At 59.0% G+C, this 11,575-nt stretch overlaps 1 protein-coding gene and 1 long non-coding RNA gene across 12 annotated transcripts; both read left to right on the top strand.

Moving 5' to 3' along the window:
• The first annotated feature begins 585 nt into the window (after positions 1-585).
• On the top strand, positions 586-8,953 carry SSH3 (slingshot protein phosphatase 3). 11 transcript variants are annotated; one of them, XR_001484831.4, is made up of 15 exons: positions 586-747; positions 1,174-1,211; positions 1,839-2,073; positions 3,278-3,402; positions 3,482-3,553; positions 3,809-3,874; positions 3,987-4,175; positions 4,285-4,378; positions 4,613-4,741; positions 4,850-4,896; positions 5,836-5,982; positions 6,209-6,409; positions 6,605-6,780; positions 7,997-8,077; positions 8,174-8,953. XR_001484831.4 is itself a non-coding variant. In XM_005577098.4 (15 exons), exons 1-15 carry the CDS (start codon positions 682-684, stop codon positions 8,285-8,287), a joined length of 1,878 nt encoding a protein of 625 aa, XP_005577155.1. In that variant the 5' UTR covers positions 586-681; the 3' UTR covers positions 8,288-8,953. The 11 variants fall into 11 exon arrangements, 10 of the variants coding, with proteins under 10 accessions (XP_005577155.1, XP_005577154.1, XP_073869177.1 ...); XM_005577098.4 differs by having other exon boundaries at positions 6,507-6,780; XM_005577097.4 differs by having other exon boundaries at positions 6,507-6,780; positions 7,997-8,953.
• A 27-nt stretch (positions 8,954-8,980) lies between these two features.
• LOC141408425 (uncharacterized) lies at positions 8,981-10,483 on the top strand. Its single transcript, XR_012423021.1, has 2 exons — positions 8,981-9,115; positions 9,915-10,483. It is a non-coding gene; the product is annotated as an uncharacterized lncRNA (long non-coding RNA).
• The last annotated feature ends 1,092 nt before the right edge of the window (positions 10,484-11,575 follow it).

Here is an 11,575-nt window from a genome sequence, read left to right as displayed (position 1 = left end):
AAAGCCACTTCCCCCGCGTAGCTGGAAGTCCTGCCCTGCTCGCCTCCGAGGTGGACCTGAGAGCCCCTCTTGAGCTTCTGGGTTATTTGTAAACCCCAGGCCGTTTTCCCCGGAAGCCTGTTTCCCAGTGGTTCCTGTGGAGTGGGAACTAGCAGGCCGACCAGCAGGGAGAAATGTTTGGGGTGGGGGCCCTTGGCCGAGGGCGCGCCGTGCCTGATCCTCTCTAGACCTGTCCCCCACACCCCCCCCCCCGCCTCCGCTCTGCCTCCCTAGGACCCGCCTCTGCAGGGCACAGGACGCTGGAGGCCCAGAACAGCTCAGGTGCTCCCGCTGGGCCGGCCGGGCGCTTCCTGGGAGGGGGACCAAACTCCCGGCCTCCAGCTTCTGCCCTCAGGGTCTCCGGGCTCCGCACCTGCGCCCGTCCCCGGCCTCGCCCCTGACCTGTGCCCAGGGGCTGGGCGGGCCGAACCGCGGAGACGGGAGGGACGGGGCCCGGCCGCCCTGAGAAGCTCCGCGGGTCCGGCTGGGCGAGTGTCTGTCCCTTTAAGGGCCGCCCCCGAGGAGGTGCCAGGCCCGGGTGGCGCCGTCTCTCCTTCCTGGTCCTGCAGGGCCAGGACTGTCCGCGGGGTTCAGGGAGGGGGCCGTGCCCGGTGCCAGCCCAGGTGTCCCCGGCCTGGCCCCATGGCCCTGGTCACAGTGAGCCGTTCGCCCCCGGGCAGCGGCGCCTCCACGCCCGTGGGGCCCCGGGTGAGTGTGGACCGGCCGTGGTGCCGCCCACGCAGTTGCTGCCCGGACTCGGGAGCGCGTCCTGCCAGCCAGCGGGCTCCTCTCGAACGGGGGCATGAGGAGGGGGCTGCGGGGCTGGGGCTGGAGGGCGCTGGGGGCCTCGAGGGTCTCCGGTACTGGCGCCTGGGCACAATCCAGAGCCCTGCGCGCCTCCCTGGCTGCGGAGGCCCCGATCTGAGCGCTCTGCCCGCCACCCTCGGCGCCCACCCAGCCGACCTGGCCTTGGGCCAGGGCTCCACGGGGCCTCCCGGTGGGGCATGGACTGGGGTGGGAAGACGATTGGCATCTGGCGCCTTTTCTGGCCTCCCCCCACCCCAGAATTCCTGAGAGAGGGGAGAGGACAGCCCTCCCCGCCCTCACCCTCCCCTGGGGCTGATCTCTCGGCAGGACCCGGCGGTCCAGCGAAGGAGTCGACTCCAGCGAAGGTGAGCACCGCCTCCCCCACGCAGATACTTCCGTCTGCCCCGGGCCTGGCCACGGCCGTCCTGGACTCCCGGTGCAGGGACAGAAAGCTCCCCGGAGGACGCGCAGCCGAAGCCCGCTGCCAAATTTGTGGGGCAGCGTTTCCGGTGGGGCCGGCTGGTGGGCTCGCCGTAGGGCGACCTTTGCCTTCACCGTCCCCCTGGTCAGCTGGGGCTTCCTCACCCACTGCCCTGGGCTTTGGCTCAGGTGGTGGCCACGGGCCGAACGGCAGGAGGGTGTGAGGAGCCTGAGGACTCCTGGGTCCCCGACCAAGTTCCCAGCAGCCCCTGAGTTAAACAGGTGGGAGGGGAAAGGGAGCAGCCCCCATCCCCTGGCAGGTGAGCAAGAGTAGAGGGGCTGAGAGTTTGGAAGCCCCCAAAACTGGTTCTCAGTTTGGTGGCAGCATTGCCAAGGGGCCAAGGGGTTAGAAATGCAGATGCTCAGGCCTCCACTCCAGACCTATCGACCGCGTGGGAGCCCATGAATCCGAGCAGACAAGGGCTGCAGGTGAATGTGAGGCATGCTAGACTTTGAGAGCCCCTACCCTAAGGGGGATGAGGGGCCATGACAGTTGCCCACTGCCCTACCAGGCAGAGCTTTGCAGTGCTCCGAGGGGCTGTCCTGGGGCTGCAGGATGGAGGGGACAATGATGATGCAGCAGAGGCCAGTCCTGAGCCAGCGGAGGAGCCCCCGAATGAGGAGGAGCCCCACGGGGACCAGACAGACTTCGGGCAAGGATCCCAGAGTCCCCAGAAACAGGAGGAGCAGAGGCAGCACCTGCACCTCATGGTGCAGCTGCTGAGGCCGCAGGATGACATCCGCCTGGTGAGGGCCCATCTGGAGCTCCAGCGGGTGGGGCAAAGAGACACACCTGAGGGCAGAATGGAGCCCTGTGTGTGTGTGCTTGGGGAGCAATGGTGTGAGGGCAGGGAGCAGCCTGGGGAGTGTTGGGGTTACCCATACCCCAGTGACCCTGCTGTTTCAGGCAGAGATGTTTTGGCAGGGTAAGGTCATGGCTGCAGGTCTCTGGAAGGGAAAGAACAGGGGAGGTTTGTCCTGTGTGAGCCAATAGGGCCAAATTAGGTCCAAGAGGTGGGAATTCCAGAGGTATGTTTCTCCTCAACCAGTAGAAGACTTCCCTGATGACATGAGCTGTCCCTAAACGGACCAGTGCACAAGGCAGGCTTGCTGGACACCCACTGGGGGTGGATGTGCTGGAGGGACTGGGGCAGAGGGGAGGAGGATTCCAGCCACATGGAGGAAGGGAGTCCAGGTGGAGCCGAAGCACTGGTGTTCAAATGCTTGTGGAGACAGCTCGCCGTCCTCCGCAAGACATGGCAAACAGGATGCAGTGAATCTTCTGTAAAACTGAATTTACGACAGAAATATCATCCCCTATTGTGAGATTTTGTCCTTAGTATTTCTTTGGTGATAAACATTTCTCAAATGAAATGATAGCAATGGCAAGTGACAGGGTTTAAAAAACAAAAACAAAAACAAAAAACCTCCTTCTTGCTGGGCACGGTGGCTCATGCCTGTAATCCCAGCACTTTGGGAGGCTGAGAAGGGAGGACTGCCTGAGCCCAGGAGTTCAAGACCAGCCCAAGAAACATAGGGAGACCTCATCTCAATAAAAAACTTAAAAATGAGCCAGGCATGGTACATAGGCCTGAGGTCCCAGCAACTTGGGAGGCTGAGGCGGGAGGATCATGTGAGCCTGGAGTTTGGGGCTGCAGTGAGCTGTGCTGGTGCCACTGTACTCCAGCCTGGGCAACAGAGTGAGACCCTGTCTCAAAACAAAAACAAAAACAACCTCCTTCCTCAGCAAAAACAAAAAATGTGCAACCTGTGTCAGTCCCATTCCCCACTTTTTTCCACACAGTCCCTCCTTACCCACTGATTTTACATCAGGGAAGAAGGGGGATGGGAGAGGAAGGAGCAGTGTCAGCGCTGTTCTGGGCCTGGGGTGTCTAGGTGGGGAGCAGGGTCCTTGGGGCCACTTTGACCCTGGGCTCCTCATCTCTCCCAGGCAGCCCAGCTGGAGGCAGCCCGGCCTCCCCGGCTCCGCTACCTGCTGGTAGTTTCTACACAAGAAGGAGAAGGTCTAAGCCAGGATGAGACAGTCCTCCTGGGTGTGGATTTCCCTGACAGCAGGTTCGAGCAGGGAGAGGAAAGGAGGGGCAAAGAGGTGAGGGACAGGGGGGACAATGGCTTTCCCTCTGTCCCCTGCCAGCTCCCCCAGCTGCACCCTGGGCCTGGTCTTGCCTCTCTGGAGTGACACCCAGGTGTACTTAGATGGAGACGGGTAAGCAGTGGCAACTGGAGGTCGGGGGGCAAGAGGGTGGAATAACTGAGTGTGACATATGTGACGGGGCCTGGGCACCGGGGTACAGTAGAACTTTAGGTTGGGACTCTGGGGACTGCTCCCAGCTTCATGTCAGATTCACTGTGATCCTGAGCAAGGCACCTGACTCCTGGGCCTTGGCTGTATCCAGCAAAAGGACAGGTTCTCTGTCGCAGAACCTGGAGTCCGGCCTCACCTGTGCCTGGTCTCCTGCAGGGGCTTCAGTGTGGCGTCTGGTGGGCAGAGCCGGATCTTCAAGCCCATCTCCATCCAGACCATGTGGTAAGGACAGAGGCTGCCTGGACTCAGGCCAGCCTCTCCTTCGAAGGAGGCTGCAGGGCCTGGGGAAGGGCAGCAAGGGAACAGTGTGACCCAGCCTCTCCTCCTGTCTCAGGGCCACACTCCAGGTATTGCACCAAGCATGTGAGGCAGCTCTAGGCAGCAGCCTTGTACCAGGTGGCAGTGCCCTCACCTGGGCCAGCCACTACCAGGAGAGACTGAACTCCGACCAGAGCTGCCTCAATGAGTGGACGGCTATGGCCGACTTGGAGTCTCTGCGGCCTCCCAGTGCCGAACCTGGCCGGTCAGTGTGGGGAGGGGAGGGCCTGGGTGGACGGGGAAGGCAGGATAAGGCAGTGGGAGGCATGGTGGAGAGGGGAAGGGGCCCCTTGACTGAAGGGCTTTGCTCCCAGGCCCTCAGAACAGGAGCAGATGGAGCAGGCGATCCGTGCTGAGCTGTGGAAAGTGTTGGATGCCAGTGACCTGGAAAGCGTTACTTCCAAGGAGGTAGGTAGAGGGCCCGGGGAACAAGTCCCCTCCAGCAGGGGCCGCGAGCTTGCCTTTCCTGGGAGCCCTCCCCACCTTGCCTGTCTCCAGTCCTGAGCCATTCCTGGATGCCTTGGCCTTGGCCCTAATGCATCTAGATGGGACACGATGCTGTCCTCAGAGGCCCCAGAGGGAAGGTGGCGGGTCAGGCACTAGGAGAGCTCCAGCCTCTCTTGCCCTGGGCTCTGCCTGCAGATCCGCCAGGCACTGGAGCTGCGCCTAGGGCTCCCCCTCCAGCAGTACCGTGACTTCATCGACAACCAGATGCTGCTGCTGGTGGCACAGCGGGACCGAGCCTCCCGCATCTTCCCCCACCTCTACCTGGTGAGCTGCAGCCGGGCCTGGGCCTTGGGGACCGCTGGCAGCTGCGAGGGTGGGGGCCAGGAGCAGAGGCTGGAGGAAAGGGGGAATGTGCTGTTCGCTGTCTCCCAGGGCTCAGAGTGGAACGCAGCAAACCTGGAGGAGCTGCAGAGGAACAGGTAGGGCTATGAGCCCCTTGGGCTGCCCACCCCATCTTCCGTTCTCCTGGCCTCCCTGCATTCGGTGGTAGCCAGCTTCAAAAACCCCTGGACCACCCTCAGCAGCTGCCAGCTCTGCTTCTAACTCTGTTCTGGGGCTGTTGCCCTGGTGTGGGCTCCCAGGTGGGGACACGAGACCCACTGGCCAGCCCCCGCCCAGTCTCCTCCCTTCCCCGCACTGTGAAACAAGGACAGAAACAAAGGGCCTCAGCCACGCCAAGATGAGAAGCAGCAGAGCCCACTGCTGTAACTGCCTTGGACAAGCAGAAAAAGGCTCCTCTTGCGTGTGCCTGTGGTCCCAGCTACTCGGGAGGCTGCGGCAGGAGGACTGCTTGAGCCCTGGAGATTGAGGCCGCAGTGAGCCGTGATCATGCCACTGCACTCCAGCCTGGGCAACAGAGAGAGACCCTGTCTCTAAAAAATAAGAAAAAAGAAAGAAAGAAAAAGCCTCTTTTCCACCTTGCCCTGTCTCAGGGAAGAAGGAACTGCCCTTCTCCCCATGGGGACCTGGCTGTCTGCTCTGACAGGTACCTGTCATCTGCCCACCAGGGGCTTCTGGGAGACCTGCTGTAGCCCCTGTCACCCCCTGCTGCAGACCCACCCACTTTCAGCTTAGGTCAAAAGCTGTTTTCTAACTCATTTCCGAGAATAACGGAAGGGCTGGAGTTGCAGTTGAGCCAGCTGTCTGAACCAGATGAGGAAACAAGCCCAGCAGGGTAAAATGATTGGTCCAAGGTTGCAGCCATCTGACAGCTGGGTCACTTCTCCTCCCACTATAACTGCTGCCTCCATGTGACTTGAAACTTAGAGCTAAAGAGAGGCCCAGAGGCTGCCAGGTCTGATGGCCAATGGGCCTGGTGCCTCTGCCCACGTCAGCCTGGTCTTGGGCTTCTGGGACAGGGTCACCCACATCTTGAACATGGCCCGGGAGATTGACAACTTCTACCCTGAGCGCTTCACCTACCACAATGTGCGCCTCTGGGATGAGGAGTCGGCCCAGTTGCTCCCGCACTGGAAGGAGACGCACCGCTTCATTGAGGCTGCAAGGTCGGTCTCTAGGCTTTGCTGCCTGCCCCACTGTGGCTTCAAGAGGCCCCCAGTGCCCTCCTCCTGCCCACTCTGCCATCAGCTGTGCCATTCCTTCCAGCCCTCAGTGTCCTTCGCTCCTTCTCCTCTACTCTCAGTTGGTTGTGAGCCCTTTACTGGCCCTCCCCTGCAGGAGGTGGGTCCTTCATGGTGAGGGGAGGGTGCTGAACCTGGCCCGCTTCCACAGAGCACAGGGCACCCGCGTGCTAGTCCACTGCAAGATGGGCGTCAGCCGCTCGGCGGCCACAGTGCTGGCCTATGCCATGAAGCAGTATGAATGCAGCCTGGAGCAGGCCCTGCGCCATGTGCAGGAGCTCCGGCCCATTGCCCGCCCCAACCCCGGCTTCCTGCGCCAGTTGCAGATCTACCAGGGCATCCTGACTGCCAGGTATGGGATGGGAGTGAGTGGCAGGGGGTGAGTAGGTGGGTTTGCTGGGGGTGGCTGCTGGGTCACTCAGAGCTGACTCAGGGCCACCTCCTCACAGCCGCCAGAGCCATGTCTGGGAGCAGAAAGTGGGTGGGGTCTCCCCAGAGGAGCGCCCAGCCCCTGAAGTCTCTACACCATTCCCACCTCTTCCGCCAGAACCTGGGGGTGGTGGGGAGGAGAAGGTTGTGGGCATGGAGGAGAGCCAGGCAGCCCCAAAAGAAGAACCTGGGCCACGGCCACGTATCAACCTCCGAGGGGTCATGAGGTCCATCAGTCTTCTGGAACCCTCCTTGGAGCTGGAGAGCACCTCAGAGGCCAGTGACATGCCAGAGGTGAGGCTGGGGCTGGGGGAGCTCAGCTTGCAGGGGTGGGGGCCATAAGGAGGGAGATGGGGAAAGACCAGGATGGGCATTTGACTGTAGACCTGAGCAGGGCATACCCCAGCTAAGTCTGGCCCACCCATGCAGGGTGTCCTGGTAGGACCCAGGGGGCCTGGTCCCAGCCTCCTTCACAGTCAGTCCAGTACCTCTTAGTACCCAGTGTATCCAGCCTGTCCCATGAGTACCCCTGAAGACGGGCACCAGCCACGTCCTGGGCCCCTGAGAACAGCTGAGACCCAGTGAAGGCACGTGGGGGCGCTGTAGGCACAGGCTGGAGAGGGGTCATGGGGGCAGGGCGGAAGCAGCACCTGTTTCCAGGGCTCCTGGGTGAGCCAGCCCCGGCCGGGGTCGCCAGCAGGTTCTAGCCAGACCACAGGACTAACTGTCTAAGGGGCAGAGCTCCCTCCCCAGGCCATGAGCTCCACAGGCCCCTGCCGGCCCTGGGGGCGATCTCTAACCCCATGGTGGGGAGGCTAAGGTAATCTCTGAAGCCCCTCCTGGGTCTGAGGCGCAGGACCTCAAAGGATGGGGTGGGGAGGAGAGTGCACACTCACACCGCCCAAGTCCTGCCTAAGTGAGCACCCTCAATGCCAAGTGCTGCGGGCACAAGCCTAAAACTGGGAGCCAGGCCCTGTATGGGACTCAAGGTCAAATGGCTGACTTGGAGGAAGGAGTGTCCACTGAGGGCAGGAACATCTGGAAGAGGCTTCCTGGAGGAGGTGTGGATGGGGAAGGATAGGGAGGCGTGGCGGGTGTGGGCATTGCGAAAGGCAGGAGGTCCTCACCCAGCACTGGACACACGCATCCACCCAGCCCAGGTCAGGGGCTAGTGCCAGCACGGGTTTCACCTGCTGGCTGCCTGTGCAAAGCCAGAGGAAGGATAGGAGGGGCGGAGGGCAGGGAGGCCTGGGTCTCCAGAGAGCTGAGGAGGGCTTCTGGGGGCCAGAAGGAAGCTACGAGCAGGCAGGGTTCAAGCAGCAGGCAGCAGGGCTGGGGTGTTGTCTTCCCTCCTGGGGAAGCATGGCTGTGGACAGCTTGGCTTTTGACTTGGGTGCCACAAACATTCCGGCCCTCGCCTCCTCCCGGCTCTGTGGTTGGCGCCCCTGCCCCAGATCTTCCTGGCTCTGCTTGGGTGCCCCATGGCTTCTATGTCCTCGCACCTGTCCAGGTTTTCTCTTCCCATGAGTCTTCACATGAAGAGCCTCCACAGCCCTTCCCACAGCTCGCAAGGACCAAGGGAAGCCAGCAGGTGGGCAAGGGGCCTCAGCCTGCCCTGAAGTCCTGCCAGTCAGTGGTTGCCCTCCAGGGCAGTACCCTGGTGGCCAACCAGACCCGGGCCTTCCAGGAGCAGGAGCAGGGGCAAGGGCAGGGAGAGCCCTGCGTTTCCTCTACGCCCAGGTTCCGGAAGGTGGTGAGGCAGGCCAGCGTGGACGACAGCGGAGAGGAGGGTGAGGCCTGAGCCCTCACACATGCCCACGTTCACCTAGACACTAAATAGAGGATCCACAACTCTTTGGAGAAACACCCTCACGTCTGTCGCTGCACATTCTTCTCAGCTCCGCCCCACACCCCTGTCACTACAGCCTCACCTCCTACAGCCTTAAGTCCCAGACCCATGTCCACCTGTCCAAGGGCTCAAGACTTTCTACTGGGATGTGGTAGAGGGATTGAAGGTGCCTTTGGGGCCAATAGCACCCTAGTTTCATTCTCAGCTCTTGCCCTGAACACTCACCTGTGTCACAGAATAAAAACAGAGTTTCCAGCACAAAAAGGCTCATGCCTCTCCCCCGCTCCCCCTCCCTGCACCTCCTATCCTCTCCCAGTTCATTCCTGGAATCAGTCAGGCCAGGGAACCAGTGGCCCCAAAGGCAGGCGGATCCTCAGGCCCCAGCTGTGGGAGGCTGGAAGGGCTGGCAGGTCGCTTCCCTCGTCCACCTCAACCGGTCCAGGTCTTTGCTGCTGTCCCCAGACCTCCTGTGACACCACGCCAGATTACAGGGCGCCAGGCCAGAGAGAGTCTGCTGTTTGTCCTTTGTGGCCTCTGGCTAGTCAGTTTTTCATAGCCTTATAGTATCTGACTTTGTATTGAGAAATAAAACACATTTTCATATTCGGTTATTTTCAATGTGACAATGAAGCTGTCTGTGTTGCAGTCAGACCCTTCTCTGCTGGCCGGGGAAGGTGGCCGCCGCTTCCTCCCAGCAGTCTCCTCACAATTCCCAGGTGGCTGGTGACAGATCTATTTGGGGGAGTGCCGTGTTTGGGCGTGGCGCAGGAGGAAGATTGGGTAAGAGAAGAGAGGAGGTCAGTGCTATCTCCCCATCTCCTGGGGCAGGGCCTGGTACATGTGACCTGCTCACACCCACTCAGGCAGGTCGGGCAAGGGAACAAGTCCTCACCGGGCAGCAGGCATGTGGCTCCACTGTGAGAGCTGGAGGGGGTTACTCATGAGGAAGTGCCTACCTGGACAAGACCAAGCCTGTTCCAAAAGCAAAGACTCCTTTGGACACTTGATGCCAGTTCTATGGCATATTTTGGGTCCCAAGAATCATCTTCCTCCTGCTACAATGCAAAAGGGCCTGATTTTCCAAGCCAGCCTATTGCTGCCTGGGAAGAAGGACCCTTGGTGGCCCTTCCCCTCCTGCCCAGGGGTTCCTTCTGCTCAACTTTAATGTCCAAGAAGAGTTAGTCGTTCCATCTGTTTTTTCCTTTTTTGAGACAGAGTCTTTTTCTGTTGCCCAGGCTGGAGTGCAGTGGGGCGATCATGCCTCCGTGCAGCCTTGAATTCCCAGGCTCAAGTGACCCTCTCACTTCAGCCTCCTGAGTAGCTAGGACCACAGGCACGTGCCACCACACCTAGCTAACTGGCTGTATCTTTGTCACTTCTTTTGTGGGTTTTTTGTTTGTTTTTTGAGACAGGGTCTTGCTCTGTCACCCAGAATAGAGTGCAGTGATATGATCTTGGCTTTCTACAGCCTCAACCTCCCGGGCTCAAGCGATCCTCCTGCATCAGCCCGGAGTAGCTGGGACTATCTGCACATGCCATCATGCCCAGCTAATTTTTCTTTTTTTTTTTTTTTTTGTAGAGACGGGGTTTTACCATGTTGCCCAGGCTGTTCTCGAACTCCTGGGCTCAAGCGATCCACACATCTCGACCTCTCAAAGTGTGGGATTACAGGCATGAGCCACTGCGCCTGGCCCATCTTTGTCACTTCTATCCCTCTTCCCAAGATTATGTATGCTCTCTGCTCTATAATACACAACACTGGTTTGGGGAAGGGGCCAGATTCAACTCCTTCCCTCAAAGCAGTCCTCAGAGATGGGAGCTGGCACCAAGCATTCTCAGTGACTGAGACTTCACACCCAGTTTTAAGAATGAATCTCTCACCCGGGCCCTGGTGGGACTCCCAGCACTGCTCTAACCCTGAAGTGCTCAGTGGCAGGAGACTCAGATTTAGCCCCAGCTTCACCACTTATGAATTACTTTGCTTTGAGTCTCTGTTTCTTTCTGTAAAACAACGGGATTAGACCTGGAAATCCCTAAGTACCCCTCTACATTTTGATGCATTTTATTTTATTTATTATTTAATTTTATTTTTGAGACCGGGTCACTATTCATCAATAAATGACCACTTAACTGATGGATTCCATCAAATAGAACATGTGTTTTTTTTGTTGTTGTTGTTTTTGAGACGGAGTCTCGCTCTGTCGCCCAGGCTGGAGTGCAGTGGCCGGATCTCAGCTCACTGCAAGCTCTGCTTCCTGGGTTTACGCCATTCTCCTGCCTCAGCCTCCCGAGTAGTTGGGACTACAGGCGCCCGCCACCTCGCCCGGCTAGTTTTTTGTATTTTTTAGTAGAGACGGGGTTTCACCGTGTTAGCCAGGATGGTCTCGATCTCCTGACCTCGTGATCCGCCCGTCTCGGCCTCCCAAAGTGCTGGGATTACAGGCTTGAGCCACCGCGCCTGGCCATTATTTTTTTAAATGAGGCAAATCTCTCATGTACCATTTGTGGGCAAAACTCCAATGGTGTTTCCTCTGCCCTCACACCATCACAGTTACCAACACATAAGACTGGTGACCAAAGGTATTGGGTGGGCCAGGAGCAGTGGCTCACACCTGTAATCCTAGCTACTCAGGAGGCTGAAGCAGGTGGATCACCTGAGGTCAGGAGTTCGAGACCAGCCTGGCCAGCATGGTGAAACCCCGACTCTACTAAAAATACCAAAAAAATTAGCCAGGCATGGTGGTGGGCACCTGTAATCCCAGCTACTCAGGAGGCTGAGGCAGGAGAATTGCTTCAACCCAGAAGGTGGAGGTTGCAGTGAGCCAAGATTGCGCCATTGCACTCTAGCCTGTGTGACAAGAGTAAGACTCCATCTCAAAAAAAAAAAAAGTGTGGGTGTCTCTCCCCACACACCAAGCAACAGACCAGCTGGGTGGCCTCCAATTCCATTCCAACTCTGTCTACCGGGAGACAGTGTCAGATCCCACAGGTTGAGGGCTCAGCCCCCAAGACTGCATCTCCCTTCCCTCAAACCGTAGTCAAAAGTCCAGGCCTCCAGAACTTCTGCCTGACCAGCTTCAAGTTGGGGTTCCCATGATCCCCTCTTTGGGTTTGATTAATTTGCTGGAGCAGCTCACAGAACTCAAAGAAACACTTATGTTTAGTGGCTTATAATAAAGGATACTACAAAGGATAAAGATGAAGAGATGTGTAGGGTGAGGCATGGGGGAGGGTGCGGAG

Source organism: Macaca fascicularis, chromosome 14 (genome assembly GCF_037993035.2).
Source record: "Macaca fascicularis isolate 582-1 chromosome 14, T2T-MFA8v1.1".
NCBI classification, from domain to species: Eukaryota; Metazoa; Chordata; class Mammalia; order Primates; family Cercopithecidae; genus Macaca; species Macaca fascicularis.
Note: the sequence above shows the minus strand (reverse complement) of the source record. Positions and strands in the feature narration are given on the sequence as shown.

Bases quoted from the DNA above. Each gene is read 5' to 3' on its own strand.
- SSH3 (XM_005577097.4), top strand. From the start codon at position 682: ATGGCCCTGGTCACAGTGAGCCGTTCGCCCCCGGGCAGCGGCGCCTCC. The intron at 3,875-3,986 runs GTAAGGACAGAG...CTCCTGTCTCAG, and splicing joins ATCTCCATCCAGACCATGTG to GGCCACACTCCAGGTATTGC. The intron at 4,379-4,612 runs GTAGGTAGAGGG...CTCTGCCTGCAG, and splicing joins AAAGCGTTACTTCCAAGGAG to ATCCGCCAGGCACTGGAGCT.